Source organism: Blennius ocellaris (genome assembly GCF_963422515.1).
Source record: "Blennius ocellaris genome assembly, chromosome: 4".
NCBI lineage: Eukaryota > Metazoa > Chordata > Actinopteri > Blenniiformes > Blenniidae > Blennius > Blennius ocellaris.
The window spans coordinates 21,726,042-21,742,273 of record NC_137653.1 but is presented as its reverse complement, the minus strand read 5'-3'; the positions used below and the strand labels follow the sequence as shown (position 1 = coordinate 21,742,273).

The window sequence follows — 16,232 nt, the reverse complement described above, 5'->3', positions numbered from 1 at the left end:
TGAATGCTCAGTGAAAGAAGATTTTTTTTTTCCCCTTCGTGTGTATCCATTTGGGCTGTATGTGTCGAGCCAAAAGGAGTGAAGCTCATCTACCGGCCTGTGGTGTCTGCTCTGGGCTCGCATATGAAAAGGGAAGAGGTGCTGCCAGTTTGTGAGTCAAACCTGTGAAGCCTGAGCCTTTTCCGCTGCTTTTCGGTCCTCTCACACTGACACGAGAGCTCAAAGAACAGAGGATTGTCACAGAGGTTTGTGTGGGAGTGGATACAATGAGGCGAAGGGTACACGTCGAATACATTTGGAGAATGTGTGTTATCAAAGACATGGAACGTGAGATTTTACTTCCAGCAAAGGCAGCGGTTCCCAACCAGCCCCTCGGAAAGGCTGCGGACCCCGTCTCTGGTAAAATATTACACTGAAGCCAAATGCTGGCAAAAACACATAGAAGCATTTCTTCAGGTCTGCTTTAGACTTATGATTTTCTTTTGACGTGTCTCAATGTAATTTTTATCCAACCCTCGTGTTTTTGAATTCTAGCTCGGTAACTAAAGTCAAACGACACACACAAGTGGTGATTTTGAGTGACGGAATCTCTCAAATCCTGTCTCTTTAATAAAAATAAAAACAACTCACACTGACCCCCCCACCCCTCCACCCCCCATATACCCCCCCCCCCTCATTAACACGTCATTAGCCTTTTAGCGCAAGGCTGCCCGACAGAAGCCGTTTAAGTTCAGCTGAATAATACAAGTGCCTTATGTAAGACCCACTTCACTTGTGATCAATTATGAAAGCTTTGTGCAGAGTGTAGCGGCAGCTGCGGGCGAAGAGAGAAGGGTTTCAGTGTTTGACAGGCACAGATGAAAATGAGAAAGAAGAACCACTTCTTTGAAGAGTGTCGATATTGATCTGGTGGGATTGTAAATAGCCAGAATCTGGTTCTGGTTGAAGTTGTGGGGCTATTTAGCATTCAGCGGCCCTCATGGGCGATACAGAGGAATCCCGTTAAAGGAGACAGAAGATAAGAGGTACCGGTGACAAGAAGGAAAAAAGCTATAGCATGTGTGTGTGTGTGTGCGAGGTTTTGCTGAGTAGAACTGCTCTGGGTAATATTTCATGTATGACTGGAAAACAGAAGCAACTCTCACCGAAGGTGGTGCCGGCTTCAGGCCGCGACACGGACGACACGATGACGAAACCAAACCCCTCGTTCTCGCCGCGGCGGATCTCCACGTCGTAGGGCTGCAGGGTGGAGGAGGAGGAGACGACGGGAGTGGCCATGGGGGGCTGGGAGGAGGTGGTGGTGGCTGCGGCGGCGACCACGGCGTTGCCGCTGCCGCCCGCCCCTCCGCCTCCTCCCCCGCTGCCGATGCCGGAGGTGGAGCCGCTGCCTGAGCTGACTGTGTTGAGGGAGTTCTGGCTGCCCTGCGGGGTCCGCTTCCCGATGTCCTCCGTCAGGCTGGGCGCCTGGGTGCTGCTGTGGTGCGAGGACGCCGGCGACGGAGGCACGTCTCCTTCTGCTTTCACTGGAGAGGGCAGAGGAGGAGAGAGCCGGAGAGAGTGAGTTGTGGAGGGGTAACAGTGGAAGTGCGGGGGCAAGATTTATGGAGGGGAATAAATAACGAAAGAGCAAACAGGAAGGTGAGATGGAGCAGATGCAAGAGACAACAGTGGAAGAAAAGCGGAGGAAAATTAGGCCAAGCGCCACGACACAATATGTTCAGGAGACGATGATAAATGTGGATGGAGCGAAGTAGGAGAGTATCGCGGAGACGAGGCTTCAAAATACGACTGTCAGGATGTGACAACACAGCGAAACATTACATCATCTGTGAAATCTCAAAATCAAAAATGTAAACAAAGGCAGCTATTTGATGTTGTGATAAAATAGAGAAAGGAATGGTGCGAGACAGCTCGGGAAGAGAAGCTCCTCCAACAATCGCTCCGTCTGATCGGTTTTCCGAACAAAAGATGTATCTGGACATTTCATTCCACATTTCATTTCCTGTACCAGCTGCTCGGGAGGAGGCGCCTCACATTCTGACGGAGACGGAGGAGCAGCGATGCACTAATGTCTGGCTGCTGCTGTCATTGGGCCGAAGGTCGACCACCCTCTTCATCATATTTATGGGCCTTTCTTTATCGCCTGCTGAGGAGCGGAGCGGCAGGGCGTGGAGGGGGGAGTCGACTCGTGGTGATGACTGATCGCTTCCACATATAGGAGCAGGGAGGAATCCCTGCATTTAGAGCAAGCAGGGCCTGCGATTATCCCACCACCATCATGTCTGAACCACGCTGTCATCCCACTATTGCTGCAAATACTTTGTCACACCACACGTTTTGGACTGAACGTCAGGCTGATAATGAAACAGAGTTTGACATTAAATTGGAACAGTTTTGGTTGGGGGGGGTTGTTCTGTGTCTAGAATTTCTTCAGGTGCTCTAATGTCCTCTCTATCAACTTGCAAACATGCATTTGAAGCAAATGGTGACTTAAAGGTCCCGTGTATTTTTGAAGAGAAAACGGATCGTTTTCACGTTTCAGTGAAGTTAAGCGTTGACATGGCAACAGTTTGAAAACAATGTAGTCCCAGGAGACTATGGACTGGGAGTCATGCCACTCTGGAGGCTGCCATTGTCGTTATTGTTCACCTACTTCTGCATATGCAGAAGAAGTATTTACTATGACTGTGGAACCTTTGCCCATGATCATGTAGAAGATAGATGGATGGTTGGACGTGTATCTTGTGACAATGTAATGGAAATACAACCAGATATACATTTACTTCGACAAATAGCTCACAACTGGCTTTTCAAAGAAATTCAAAATGGATTTTGCGCTTGGAAAAAAGTACACTGAGGACCACAGTTAAAATATTAATAAAAAAAAAAAGTTAAAGAATTTCTAGAACATTTTTCGTACTTAAAAGTATTTATTTTCATACATTTTTCTTCAACGATTCATACTCTAAATTGTGTTTTGAGTCACTGACAGCAACATTGAAAAGCCTACTGCTGTTGGTTCACATTAAAAGGTTTTATTGTAATCATCCGATTGCAGAAAGACAAAACACTGAAGGTTTTGTGATTTCTTGTCATGAAACAAAACGAAAGGCATGTGCCGTGTTCAGTCTGACCTTGGATCGCTGTGTCTCAACAAAAAAAGAAAAAAGAAAAAAGATTTGATTTCTTCATCAAAACAATGCTTGGTGATGTAATTGCACAGTGAACTGAGCCCCACGAGCCACTCTGCTGTTGTAGCTCTTCTGTTGCTTGACTTGTTTGCTGTGCTCACAGTTCTGGGACCAGCCGCATTAAATCACCTTTTCTTTAACCAACTCAACCAGAACAGGAATCGTTAAAACGACAGCATCGAAGTCATTCACTGCACAGGTTTTCTCACTGTTGCCTCTTGTACTTAACGAATTTGCCATAAGTCTTGAACCCCAGGCGGGGTTCTGACCCGGCAAGTTGGCAGAAATAAATCCAACCCTTCTTTTTGAAGCAGTCAGCAGGCCTCTAACGGGATAAAGCCGCTTCTTCGTCTCGACCTCTGAGCTTCTTACCGGCGTAGCTGGTTTTGCGTCGGACGGTGAGGTTGACGTGGCCCTGCTTGGCAGCCTGCTGCATCAGCTGCACCACCAGTTGGTGCGACTTGCCCACCACTGCCGTGCCGTCCACACATATCAGCTCGTCTCCGGACCGGAGGCGGCCGTCCTCGTCAGCGGCCCCATACTTCACGATGTGGCCGATGTAGATCTGAAAAACATGGAGATGAGCGGGCGATCAAGATGGGGTAAAGACTGGCTTACAGTCAAGGTATTTCTAAAATCAAAACCAAAAAAACAAAAAACAAAGGAGCATATTTTAATTTTAAATATATTGATGCCTATTAGCTAGAAAAATATCACGAAAGCCTAAGATATAGCGTTTCAATTCAATTTTCAACTACTCCTGAAGTTTCTAAAAGTAGACTATATATGACCACGCAGACCAGACTTTGGTTCTGCTACCCTCATACGACACAGTGTGTGTAGCAATAACCCCGTCTCACTCCCAGCGTTAATGTCCTTATGTTTTTGGTTATTTCAGTTTTGTTGATCTAGGAAAAAGAATAAAAGACATTCAGGTTGATGTTTTGTAACTAATTACTGAAGTTGGTGTACACACTAGATTTGTCACTTATTAAAACGGCAAAAAACAAAAACAAATTTTCAGGGTATTGATGCCTCTGGTGCTACATAAATCTAATTGAAGTGTAACAGTAAAAGTCGATCATTTCCACAATATTGTTTTGTTTTAGTTAAAGAATCCCACATGTTTTAATTAAACACTATGTACAAGTTCACTGTGAGAAAAATGTGAGCGTGAGTATTCTCGCCACTTGATTTAATTTCCTGGACAATTCCAGGATTTGTAGACTCGTCGATGGCGTTACTGCTCCATTTGTCGTTTTACGCCAGTTTCTTAAAAAATATGCATATCATGTGAGCTCGCATTGTCAAATCGACTCTATGAGTCCTGTGGTAGATGTGGCATGTCCACGTGGGGACTTGCCTTCCCCCAATCACAAGCTGGACTGTATTCCATCCTAAGTTGCAAAAATTGGAATAGAAGATGGATTTCTGGGTAGAAAAATGCAGCAGCCACAAACGTGGCACGGACGACATGTTTGCAGCGAGCAAAACCTTGGAGTCAGAGCTTTACTCACATCTCCAGGGTGAACCAGTAGTTCTCCAAACCGAGCTCTAAAATATGTCATTATTTTTTTTTTTCTTTTTTCAAGAAAGAAATAAACCACACAGTGGGGGCCAGCCAGCGAGAACAAACAAGTTAGACTCTTTAAAAGGGGGAGAGAAAAAAAGAAACTGTGTGTATGTGAGAGATGTTTTTTTGAACAGCCCAATGCTACAGTGGCCAGATCAAAGAGAGACCGGGTTTCAGAGATCAGTGATATAAGTTCGTCCGAGTCCAACACACACAAGTTCAGAAGACAAACAGAAAAACAGTAAAAGCAGAAGAAAACTACAGACGCTGCTCTGGCCAATACTGGGAATACAGCCTCCTTTTTTATCATGCAAGTTACAGAATCTTGTGAGTTGTGCTGTACACATTACAGACAAACATGGAATAAAAAAGTGAAACTGGGGAGGTGGGGAAAAAGTTGAAGAGGTAGACTCACAGGCTCTCCAGGCTCGTTGCCTCCGAGGATCCTGAAGCCGAACCCCGTGTCCTTCCTCCACAGGAAGATGTCCTGCTCCTGGAAGTCTGGAACTGCCAAATCAGCAGACATACATTAACGTTCGTGCATAATAACAGCCTGCAGGAGCTTCCTTTGCCTACAGAGTTCAGTACCACCACACTGTTAGATATATTTAAAATCAGAGTGTCTATAAGGCAGGGGTGTCAAACATAAGGCCCGTGGGCCCGCAAGAGACTCCAATCTGGCCCGCCAAACCACCAAGCAAATGGTAAAAATGTCAAATAAAATATTGATTTTTTTTATAAGAGTAGTGGACACAACACAACTCTGAGACCTGAGCCGAGATATTTCGGATGTTGCCATGAAAACCAGCTACCTTGTTGCTTTCAAATCAACTACAAAGTCATGCTGTCAGGGAGGGTTTGTAAAAACATGCATAATGCAACAGCTATAGAATTGTATTCTATTTATTTATTATTTGACGTTTCACTGTATTTTGTACCAGAAAGTATCATTAAAATTGGCTTGGTTGTAGTCATCTTCTGTAGTAATTGTTTGGTTTTTGCAAAATTATTGACATTTTCATCACGTATACTCTGAGCCACAACAAAGAAAAACTTTGAAGTTTAAAGTTAAAAGCTATTATGGCACTATTCTTTCCAGTCTGGCCCATTCAAAATCAAATTAGGTTGCATGTGGCCCCTGAACTAAAATGTACTCGACACCCCTACTATAAGGGATGGGTCCACTGCTTACGAGGAATCGAACCACTGGCTTGCGTGTGTGAACATGCACGTAACAGCTTTGTAGCGGATGTAGCAGCGGGAACAAACAAAGAAGCGATCCATCAAAAGATAACAAAGGATCTATTTGGGGTATGAAGCATAAATATAGACACAAGACAGGCTGTGAGAAAGAAAAAAAAAATTATCCACAGCCCTTCATTCACTGATCCCATAATTAGAAACGATGTGGTTAAAACTCCCTTCTGATGTCTGAAATAGAGTACCTCTCCCAGTTTGTTCACTACTCTCAGTGGCGTTCTCATGCACCGGACATATTTAAAGCGGCCGCGCTTGCTCTTCTTCCGAAGCGACGTGTGACATGCAACATTTCCACTCTCCCTCATGCCACCAGATAGAGGTGCCAATACATGCTGGAACGGTCTATACATTATTGAGCATGGTGAGTTCACAGTCCATTCATACCCATGAGAGACGGAGCAGAGTGTGCGCGAGTCGTGAGGTGCGGTGTTATAAGAAAGGTATTGCACTGCAGCCAACTGACAGCTCATGGTTCATGGAGCAGTGGAGGCTGGAAGGAATGGGTGGGTGGGGGGTTGGCAGGAGCCTGGGGAGAGAGGGGATGAGCATGCCTGTGTGTGGCCTCTCCCCAGCATACACATGAGCTTCTGGAAGTCTGTCAAATCACGGATGCAGGTATGTGCATGTGTTTGTTCGGTCGCAGCTGTGTCCTATGTGCAGACAAACATGCGCCAGCGAGCAAACTCCGGAGGAGTTTTCCTTTCGCTCCGCCGCCGCCAAGGCCGCTAAAGCCACTAAGAGGCGGCGGGGTGGCAGAAAGCATAAGCAGCCTGCTTTCCAATCTGTTCCTTCAGTCAACAGTTAAAATCCCTGCGGAGCGAAGCCATCTCTTACAATCTATCACAGTGTTACTGTGGAGGAAGCGGAGGAGCAGAGAGAGTCAGAGGCTAACTGTCGCAATCTGCACCTGTGCTCAGGAGGGTCAAACGCACACCTTGGCTCCCCGCCGACTAATAAATCCATAAGTGAGCCAACTGGGCATGAATGGATCGATATTTTACCAAGATCGACGGTCCTGTGCAGAGCTGACCGCAAACACAGTGTGGGCGGCTCAGACAGCGAGGAAATTAAAGTGGGGACATGTTAAAACCCCAAGAATAGTCCAAATGAGGACCAATAAAGCACGAGTGTGTCTCCAAACCACACCTGGCCTCATTCTTTCTTTTCCCCCTCGGAGCAAGTTAATGCCGTGTGAGGCTTTGCAAGGGACCCCCCCCCCAACTCTTTGCAATTGAAAATCATTCACCACACAGTGTGCTTAAAGACCTTGATCTCAGCAGAACTTTCTAGCGCAGCGAACGTTGCATGGAGAAATTTCACTCTCCGTGACCAAGGCCTGAGCCCCATGGAGCGCAGAGCGGAGGATTTTAGCGGAAGAGCTCAATGCAGTGTGAGCCGAGTGGAGGATTTACACCTGCTGGTTCAGGTCAACAGTGCTCTCAGACATTCTGGGTGTTCCTCGGAACTTTTCCATATCTCAGAGTCGCCTCGTCTCTCCCAATGTTTCTCTTTTAGAAGCCATTAAAAAACACTTCCAGTTTCTATTGATCCCCACCTCATTATCTACTGAACCCTCTTTCCATTTCTACAAAGCAAGCTGTCTGAGGCAATGTGGAAAACCCCTGTTGATCTTCTATCACATCAAGACAGGTATGTAGAACTAATTCCCCCTGCGGTCTCGGCTGCCTTCATTCTCCATCTTGACTCTTTATTCCTCTTTTCTTGAAATCAAAACCTATTGTCCTCCCAGCTATTCATGGCAGCTCTCCAACAGGTGAGTGCACTACGAGACCATCACTAAGACTTTTTTATTTTCCACGTTCGTCTTCAGAAAGCAAACTAAATAATGAAGAACCTTGACAAGTGGAGCCTGGGAAAGTGATTAGATGTTAAAGATTTCCTGCCCTCACAGGCTCCTGTTGTCTCGCTTTTTTCTGGACTTGACAATGGATCTGAGGGTTATTCTTTTTTAATTAGAGCTATCCCCTTGCTTTGGCAACCACGGAAGGGATTTATGCAATCCACTGACATCAACTCCACTATTGCTGCTAATTATATGCCATGTGACTCTTAGAGGGAAGTCTGGTGTAAAAGTGTGTCAGTGATGCCAGTGTTGGCAAATTGACAGCGGGGGAGGGGTAACACCGGTCAGACATGAAAATGAACACAAATGAAGGAAAACTATGGAGTTATGCTCTTCCAGGTCTTCTCTCTGTTTGCTCAACCTTTTTTGAAGTTTCTGAATTCACTATTTTGTAACACTGTCAGCCATGGGTGTCAAACATACAGCCTGTGGGCCAAAACCAGCCCACCAAACGTGCAAAAATCTCAAGGGAAAGATTCATTTTTGTACAAATTTCTTAAGCGTAGGAGACAACCTGAGACCCAACCTGAGATATTGGTGATGCTGCCATGAAAGCTAGCTACCTCGTTGTGATCAAACAAGCCTCAAAACCTTGCCGTCAGGGTGACTTTGTAAAAACATGCATCATGCGACAGTTACACAAGTTTCTTTGGACATTTCACTGTATTTTGCATGAGAAGGTTTCATTAAAATTGGATTCATGTTGACAGTGTCATCATTTTCCATAGTAATTGTTTGGTTTTTTGTGAAGATATATGGACATTTTCATCACATATATGCTGCGCCACAAAAAAAAAAGACAAGTTTACAATTAAAAGTTATTATGGCTTCTTGTATTTTTGTTTATTTTATAATTTGTCTTTTTCTTATCTGTTTATTTCCCTTTGTTTATTGTGAGTATTCCCTTTTGTTACAAGTATAGATATCATAAAGGACATTGAGTTTGGGAGAAATGTGCCTGTACTGTGAAGGATTGTCTGTTGTAAATTTTGGAAAATCACAATAAAATACTAATTAAAAAAAAAAACAAAACAAAAAAAAAGTTATTATGGCACTATTTTACCGGCTCTGTCAAGATTAAATTGAACTGTATGTGACCCATAAACTAAAATGGGTTTGACACCCCTGATCTACAGTGACCCCAACAAAAGACTTGACATGAAAAACTCCACAAGCGTTTCATCACTTAGTTCCCAGCAGTTTTTTTTCCGTTTACATCTGATCACCAAAGACTGAATAAAAGCTCAAGCCCAGTTCAGATCATTGTTACTTCACCCCGATCCCAAATATTGCTCCAAAATGTGCAGAGCCACGAAGACATACCTATTGTCTCCACTGAGCCAACACCCCATGCAGCCCTCATCCAAACCGCCACCAAAAAATCATATACTTACGCCTACTTTCATACATGCTCCTGGACTGGGCCCAGATCTTAAAGGGATCTGGTTTCCTCTGGATGGTCCCGTCTGCCGGGGTGTCCTGGGGCGGGAGGCCTGGCAGGGGCTGCGACGGGGCCGGGGGAGCGCTGCTCTCGTTGAGGGGGGGCGCCAGGGACGAGTGCACGGGCGAGTCTGTGTGGGCGCTCCGATGGCTGGAGACGCTATGCTGGGAGCTGTTCTGGCTGTCCTTCCTCGACAACTGCTGTTGGAAATGTGGATCAATATCATTTGACTATTTAAAGTCAGCGCTCGGGAGGAGCTCGGAAGCCCGACTCGGAGCCGACAGACAGTCGGAGACAAAAACATAAAAGGGTTGTTGCATGCTCAGCAGCGGAAAGAGAAGAAGAGAGAGTCGGGGTTGTGGTTTGTGAGAAGGGAGAAATCGGGACGACGACGATGTGAAGACAGAAGAATTTGGGATGAGAGTTCAAAGGGATTAAACTCGAGCTCTCTTTGGGGTAAAAAGGAAGCAGACAGAGTGTGATGTCAAGCATTGTTGCGACGCCACCTTATTCAGCACAAAGAATAGTCACACGGTTTAATTCTGAGATTTCTTTTTGCTAACAAAGTGAAAGGAATAAAGAGAACTGAATGGTTTCTCATGATTAAGTCATTCGACTGTGGGAGAAAAACACTGTGGCTCAACTTATGAGCCCACATTGCCTATTCCTTTTGTTTAACAGAGTGGAATGTATTAACAAGAAACTGCATCCCCTGCTGCATACGGGGAGAAATTCACAGTGAATAAGGCACTCGTGGGGTTTGAAAGCGAGGGGAGGATTTTACTGGGGAAGGCAGAAATGTAAAACTCCTCATAAATTGCCGCTGGCCCCTCAATAACATGGGCACTTAAGTACCTGCTCAAGGATTTGAGGTGTTTGAGCAGGGCAAAGCACATACGAGCCGCAGCTCAAGTACAATGACAGTGCAGGCATCAGTCCTCCCCATCATCCTGATCTTTCTTTACAGTCACACCTTCACTGCTTGTCTGCAAGACTCTGCACCGCTGGGAGGGTTTCAAACAGAAATCAGCCGAGTGAAAGGGTTACAGAGAGAGCCAGAGAAAACAGAGGAGGATATTTTTAAGACAGTGAGGGAGAATGACAGCTCGGTGTCACGTGACCTTGCGTTACTTTGGATGTGCTGGACAAAAATACACCGGGAAGACGGGGCGAAGGCAAGTGGCTCATCTGTTCTCAAATATCAAAGTGTTTGGCCTTCAAAGCGGGGCCGTGTCTTCAATAAATTCAGACTCATTACTCCCGGAATCAGTCTCCCACACCTCTGCAATTCATGTTTATATTCATCATCCTTGTTAGACATAAAAGAAGACTGACGCCTTGGCAAATACGAAGTCGGAGCCGTGGCTCCGGCTGGAATGCTTACTCTGCTGCTGCTGAGGATGTAACCTCTCTGGGTTCTGAGGTGCAACACCAAAACCAATAGAGTCATATCATTATCAAAAATGCAGGCCTTGTTCAGAGGAAAAGTCAAAGCTCAAGCTCGTGTTCTAACTGCAAAAATTTTTTTTTTTTTTTTTTGTTTTTTTAGGGGGGGGTGTTTGTTTTCTTCCTTCTAAACAAAATGGTGCCTCCATTCAGTCATTAAGGCAGCATTTCTTCCAGTTTCTCTCCCAGTTTGATGCACACAAAATCCACATGCTATTCCCCTTTCAAATGAAAACAAATCTGTGCCTCGTGATGGATCTATTAGATTTGACCTTCTGCAGTCATTGTGTTCCCCTTCTGTGCTCCAGGAATGCTCTAATACATTGGTTTCTCCTGCTCCAATAACTTATTAAGGAGGCTGGAGATGGGGAGATGGAGGTGGGAGGAATGAGGAGGCGGAGCGATGAAAACAAATCCTAGCTGCCGTTTCCTCAGGCTGGCCTCTGTCCTGCTTCGCCACCAACGGGCCACACTTGAATCCCTGAGTAGTTGGTTTTGTCGCACATAAACAGAAGATAATCGAGAAGAATATCATGCATTAACACCGCTATAATCCCACCATCTAATAAAACCACCACCACTTAAAAACCCTCGCACCAAAGCCACCGGCACACTGCTCCCAGAAAGTTTCCCCTCCACCTAACTTGCATCACGTACCCTAGTGTAATCTCTGTATGGAGGAGCCAGCCCAAAATTGTCCTGCAAAACAAGAAAGATGCATGTCGAGTTCAGTTCATTCAGGACAAGGCCGTCCCTCAGCTGCAGTCACAGATTCAACTCTCACACTGCAAACTTAGCACCCAGCGCGATGCCATCATCAGTGCATTGGCAAGCCAGCGCACGCAGCGCATCAAAAGTCCCATCCCCCGCCATAGAGAGAGGGGGGGGGGTTGATGTGAAGCTACTGGGTTTCCACCTCTGCACAGCATACGCAAAGGTACATCCCACATCTACAAACAGACGTACAACATTGGCGCAAGTTGCAGCGAGCAGAGGGGAGGAAGAGGAGGTGAGTGAGCGATAAGGCAAATGGCTCTGAATGATGCACACATGGAAATGTGGGAAGAGGAGACACGAAAAAAGAAAGAGGATATTATGAGAAAAAGAACTACTTACCAGTTTTGGGCTCTTCTTTGCAGGTGCCACTCCTGTGAAGCCGGATAGAGAGGGGGGGAGGAAAAGAAAGAAATACAATTACCAAAGGAGGTATAACATGTAGTCCAGGTTCAGGAGAAATATTTTGGAAAAAAAAAAAAAAGTGAGAACTGATCACGCAGACTCCCAAACAATGTCACAACAGCCTTCCTCTCGCCCTCATCTCATTCTCCCTCCTCTCCTCTCTTTCCCCGCTCGGCTCGCTCGCTCGCTCGCCCATCCACGGCTCTCGTTTGAGGAGGAGGAGAAGTGGGAGGGGGAGCGCGAGGCAGCGCGATCTATCTGCATCACTACCGCGGCCAGCGTTTGGCTTGACTGGTGCAGCAGCGGGAGAGCGGGGCCAGCCCCGGGGGCTAACCCAGCGCTCGATGGAGCCTGGCTACCCGGCGGCAGCGGCGCATGCATGTCAGTGAGCGAGCACGCGAGGGAAAGTGAGAGTTGAGACGGACGGACAGAATCCTGGAGAGCAAGTGAGCCGGAGAATAAAGAGGAGAGTAGAGAAGGAGGAAAGCGAGCTGTGCTCTGGAGTTGCTGGCCGTAGCATTACCCATGGAGAAGGAGTCCAAGATACTGAACATTAAATTATAGGCAACCGTCAGTTCCCCTCTTACTGAGACCATCTTCCTGTGTCCGCTGAGCGCCGCGCTCCGCTGTCGAAGGCTCCAGCATCTATAGGCAGTTGGCGCGTCCTCCTCGTCTCTCCCTTTCCTGACGCCTTTTCCTTTTTTTCCTCCTTGAGCGCTCTCTCTCTCTCTCTCTCTCCCTTTCCCTCACCTCACCGCACACTGTCCTCCCTCCCTTTTCTTCCCTCAGCATCATCACCTCCCTCCCTCCATCTCCTCCCTCTTCCTCGCTACGCTCCATCTCAGTCTCTCGCCCGCCCCCACATGCTGGTAAACATCCATGCAGCTGCACACACACACACACGCACATGCGCGTACGCACACACACACACACACACACACACACACACACACACACACACACACACACACACACACACACACACACACACACACACACACACACACACACACACACACACACACACACACACACACACAGGCAGGCATCAGATGGCTCGATGCTGCTCTCCTGACACAAATCAAAGAGTGCTTAAAGGTGCGACGGTTCCATGTGATTGCGTGGCGACCAACAAAATATTTCAGAAAGAGTGCGCGCGCGCGCACACACACACACACACACACACACACACACACACACACACACACACACACACACACACACACACACACACACACACACACACACACACACACACACACACACACACACACACACACACACACACACACACACACACACACACACACACACACACATTACTAATAGGGGGGGGTGGATAAAATTAGAATTTGCATGTAACAGGTTTAAATTGACCTTATTTATATACAAATCACATATATAATACCATTTTTTGATTTTCAGGTTGCTACTGCCTGCTACTGGCCATATAAGGAAAACCGCGTTTTGGGCAAATTTCTCGAATTTTGCCACTTTTGACAAGTTTTGTGATTTAATGGCTCAACAGTAACGTATCATATATGACATTCACACATTTGTCATGCTAATCAATGTTTTATTTGTTTATTTTAGGTAGTCTGAGACAAGATGGCTGCCAGTAGTACCTCCACTATTGGTCTTAGAAGCCAGGCTGCTTCAGACACGGACAATGAGCAAGCCAAGACAAAGAGAATGCGCGAGGAGGTGACTTATGCCAGGGACACATCCGTTTCGCTTCCCAGAAGTAGCCAAGTTTTCAGAATATTTGCCACTGTGGGACGAAAGAGAACAATGCTAACACCAGAACAATTTGGCAACAACCTCAAGATAGTTTTGGGGAAAACAACTGACAGATCCACTGTTACCTTGACAGAATTCCGTGCCGCGATGGAAAGACTGTCTGTTCAGCCATTATAATCATTAATAATGTGCATGCTATTGATTTTTTTTTGGTGTGTTCTAGTATAAACCATACCTTTTAGTTCATAAATAAACAAAATAAAACAAGTAATCACTATATTTGTACACAATGTTGAGACAGAGTCATTGTCCATTATCATATATAGCTGAAAAAAGCGTGCAAAAGTGTGATATACGCAGTACATCAAAACATGCCAGTAGCAGGCAGTAGCAGAACCAAAATTGAAAATGCAGGATACTTGTGTGTTTTATATATAAATAAGGTCAAAATAAACCTGTTACACGAAGGTTTTGGGAAAAAAGGTCATTTATCCACCCCCCCTATTACTAAAATGCTAACACAGCCTGCATCTAACCAGGGAAATTCTCTCCTCCAACACATCACTGCCCTCTTCCCCTCCCTCCTTCCTTCCCTCCCTCCCTCCACTCCACTGTCTTTCTGGAAAAAACAGTATGAAGTTATGGAAATGAGAAGAGGAGAAGGAAGGTGCGAGAAATGCAAGGCTAAGAGTTTACAGTATTTCCTCCATCATATTTAAAATTTCACACACACACACACACACACACACACACACACACACACACACACACACACACACACACACACACACACACACACACACACACACACACACACACACACACACACACACACACACACACACACACACACACACACACACACACACGTTGTGAAACAGGTTAAGCACGCCTGCGTCTGAGTAGGAAAATGGGGCACCATTGTGTGTCAACCCTTCAGGGAAACTGAGTGGATAAGATCTTTTCTGCACAAACGCGTCTTCTTGTCTTCTTTATCTCACACATCTGGGCTCATTCACAACTGACAACTCCAACTGTGTTACGTCTGCATTTGTCCTCGCTCCCTCCCACCCTCCCCTCTCCCACCTTTTCTACCCCCCCTCGATCGATTGGAATCATCCAATCAGGAGCACATAGCGATACGCACCCTCCCACCCTAGTTATTAAATAAGACAGGCTGCCACAGTCGATCCCACTTGGCTTAAGGATGCTGTCAGTCAAAGTGCCGGGATAACGTTTGATTATCCGCTGCAGCTGATCGGCTGCGGATGTCCATGATGTCAGTGTCACTCTGCACTAACCAGCTCCAGCATGAGGCACACTGACACAGAAAGACGAAGACACACCCAGGCAGCTGAAGAGATTCGGGTCATTTGAGGACTCTTTCAGGCTTTTCTCCATTTCACCTTGATGTCTGAATGCCTCACTCTGAAAGCAGCTTTAAAACTTCCTGTACAGATTTTCTGATCATTAACTTTCCAAATTTGAGGCTAAACCGAATATTACACACATTTTACCCCTTGATGAGAAGAACTGTGCCAGTCACTCAAAATCATTATCAATTACATAGAAATTGTGTTACTGTAGATTTAACCGTGACTAAAATGGACTCATTAATCAATGAAGCAACTCTTTGATTAGTTTTAATAAGGTGCATATAGCAGTCCGCACTGGATGGGTTAGTATACTCAATTACTTGTAGGAAGATGCTCTACACTAATGGAAATGATAATATTGGTGACAAGCTAACGTTACAGAGTCAGACATCTTCCATGTTGCTGTCAGGAGGGCTCAGTTATTTCAGAAATAATATTACAATAGCTAATGCTAAAGCTAATGCTAAAACAAATCGTAAAGTTGTCAGATGTGAATGAAGACGGCAGCTCTGCACTTGTTATAAACTTCAGTAATGGCCACTATGTTTAACTCCATAAAAGTAATTGGTGAGAAAAGTGTTACTGTCAAAAGTATATTATATTATAATGCATTATTTCTCATGGCTGGTGGGTCGCTTTATGGTTTTGTTAAGATATTAAAAGTAAAGAACTGACTGTGTGTGTCCCGCAGAACAAAAGCTACTGTAAGCATTGTGGGCCAATTTTCAGCCTTAATTATATACAAAAGAGAGAAACAGTGAATTAGAACAGGTGGGTGGGTGGGGGGGGGGGGGGGGGGGAAGAGAGAGAGAGAGAGAGAGAGAGAGAGAGAGAGAGAGAGAGAGAGAGAGAGAGAGAGAGAGAGAGAGACAGAGACAGAGACAGAGACAGAGACAGAGACAGAGACAGAGAGACAGAGACAGAGAGACAGAGAGAGAGAGAGACAGAGAGAGAGAGAGAGAGAGAGAGAGAGAGAGAGAGAGAGGCAGTGGGTGAAACATACACTGTATAGAGACGGGTGAGAAACCAGGACAGACATAGGGTGAGACACAGAGAGATAGATGGTGCGATACAGAGACAGAAAGAGGATGAGACAGAGAGAGAAAAGGGGGTGAGACACAGAGAGAAACAGGGGGTGAGAAAGCTCTGCTAAACCGAGCAG

The 16,232-nt window shown here is 45.8% G+C and overlaps 1 protein-coding gene across 2 annotated transcripts in view; it reads right to left on the bottom strand.

The window, feature by feature from the left end:
- magi1b (membrane associated guanylate kinase, WW and PDZ domain containing 1b) overlaps positions 1 to 16,232 on the bottom strand; it is a 159,882-nt gene that overhangs the window by 10,448 nt on the left and 133,202 nt on the right. For both annotated transcript variants that reach the window (XM_080494807.1, XM_080494806.1), the window contains 6 exons: positions 11,892 to 11,923; positions 11,433 to 11,474; positions 9,283 to 9,526; positions 5,180 to 5,271; positions 3,564 to 3,756; positions 1,146 to 1,523 (listed from right to left, as the gene is read on the bottom strand). In XM_080494807.1, coding sequence (XP_080350933.1) covers positions 1,146 to 1,523; positions 3,564 to 3,756; positions 5,180 to 5,271; positions 9,283 to 9,526; positions 11,433 to 11,474; positions 11,892 to 11,923 — 981 coding nt within the window. The remainder of the gene's footprint in view (positions 1 to 1,145; positions 1,524 to 3,563; positions 3,757 to 5,179; positions 5,272 to 9,282; positions 9,527 to 11,432; positions 11,475 to 11,891; positions 11,924 to 16,232) is intronic.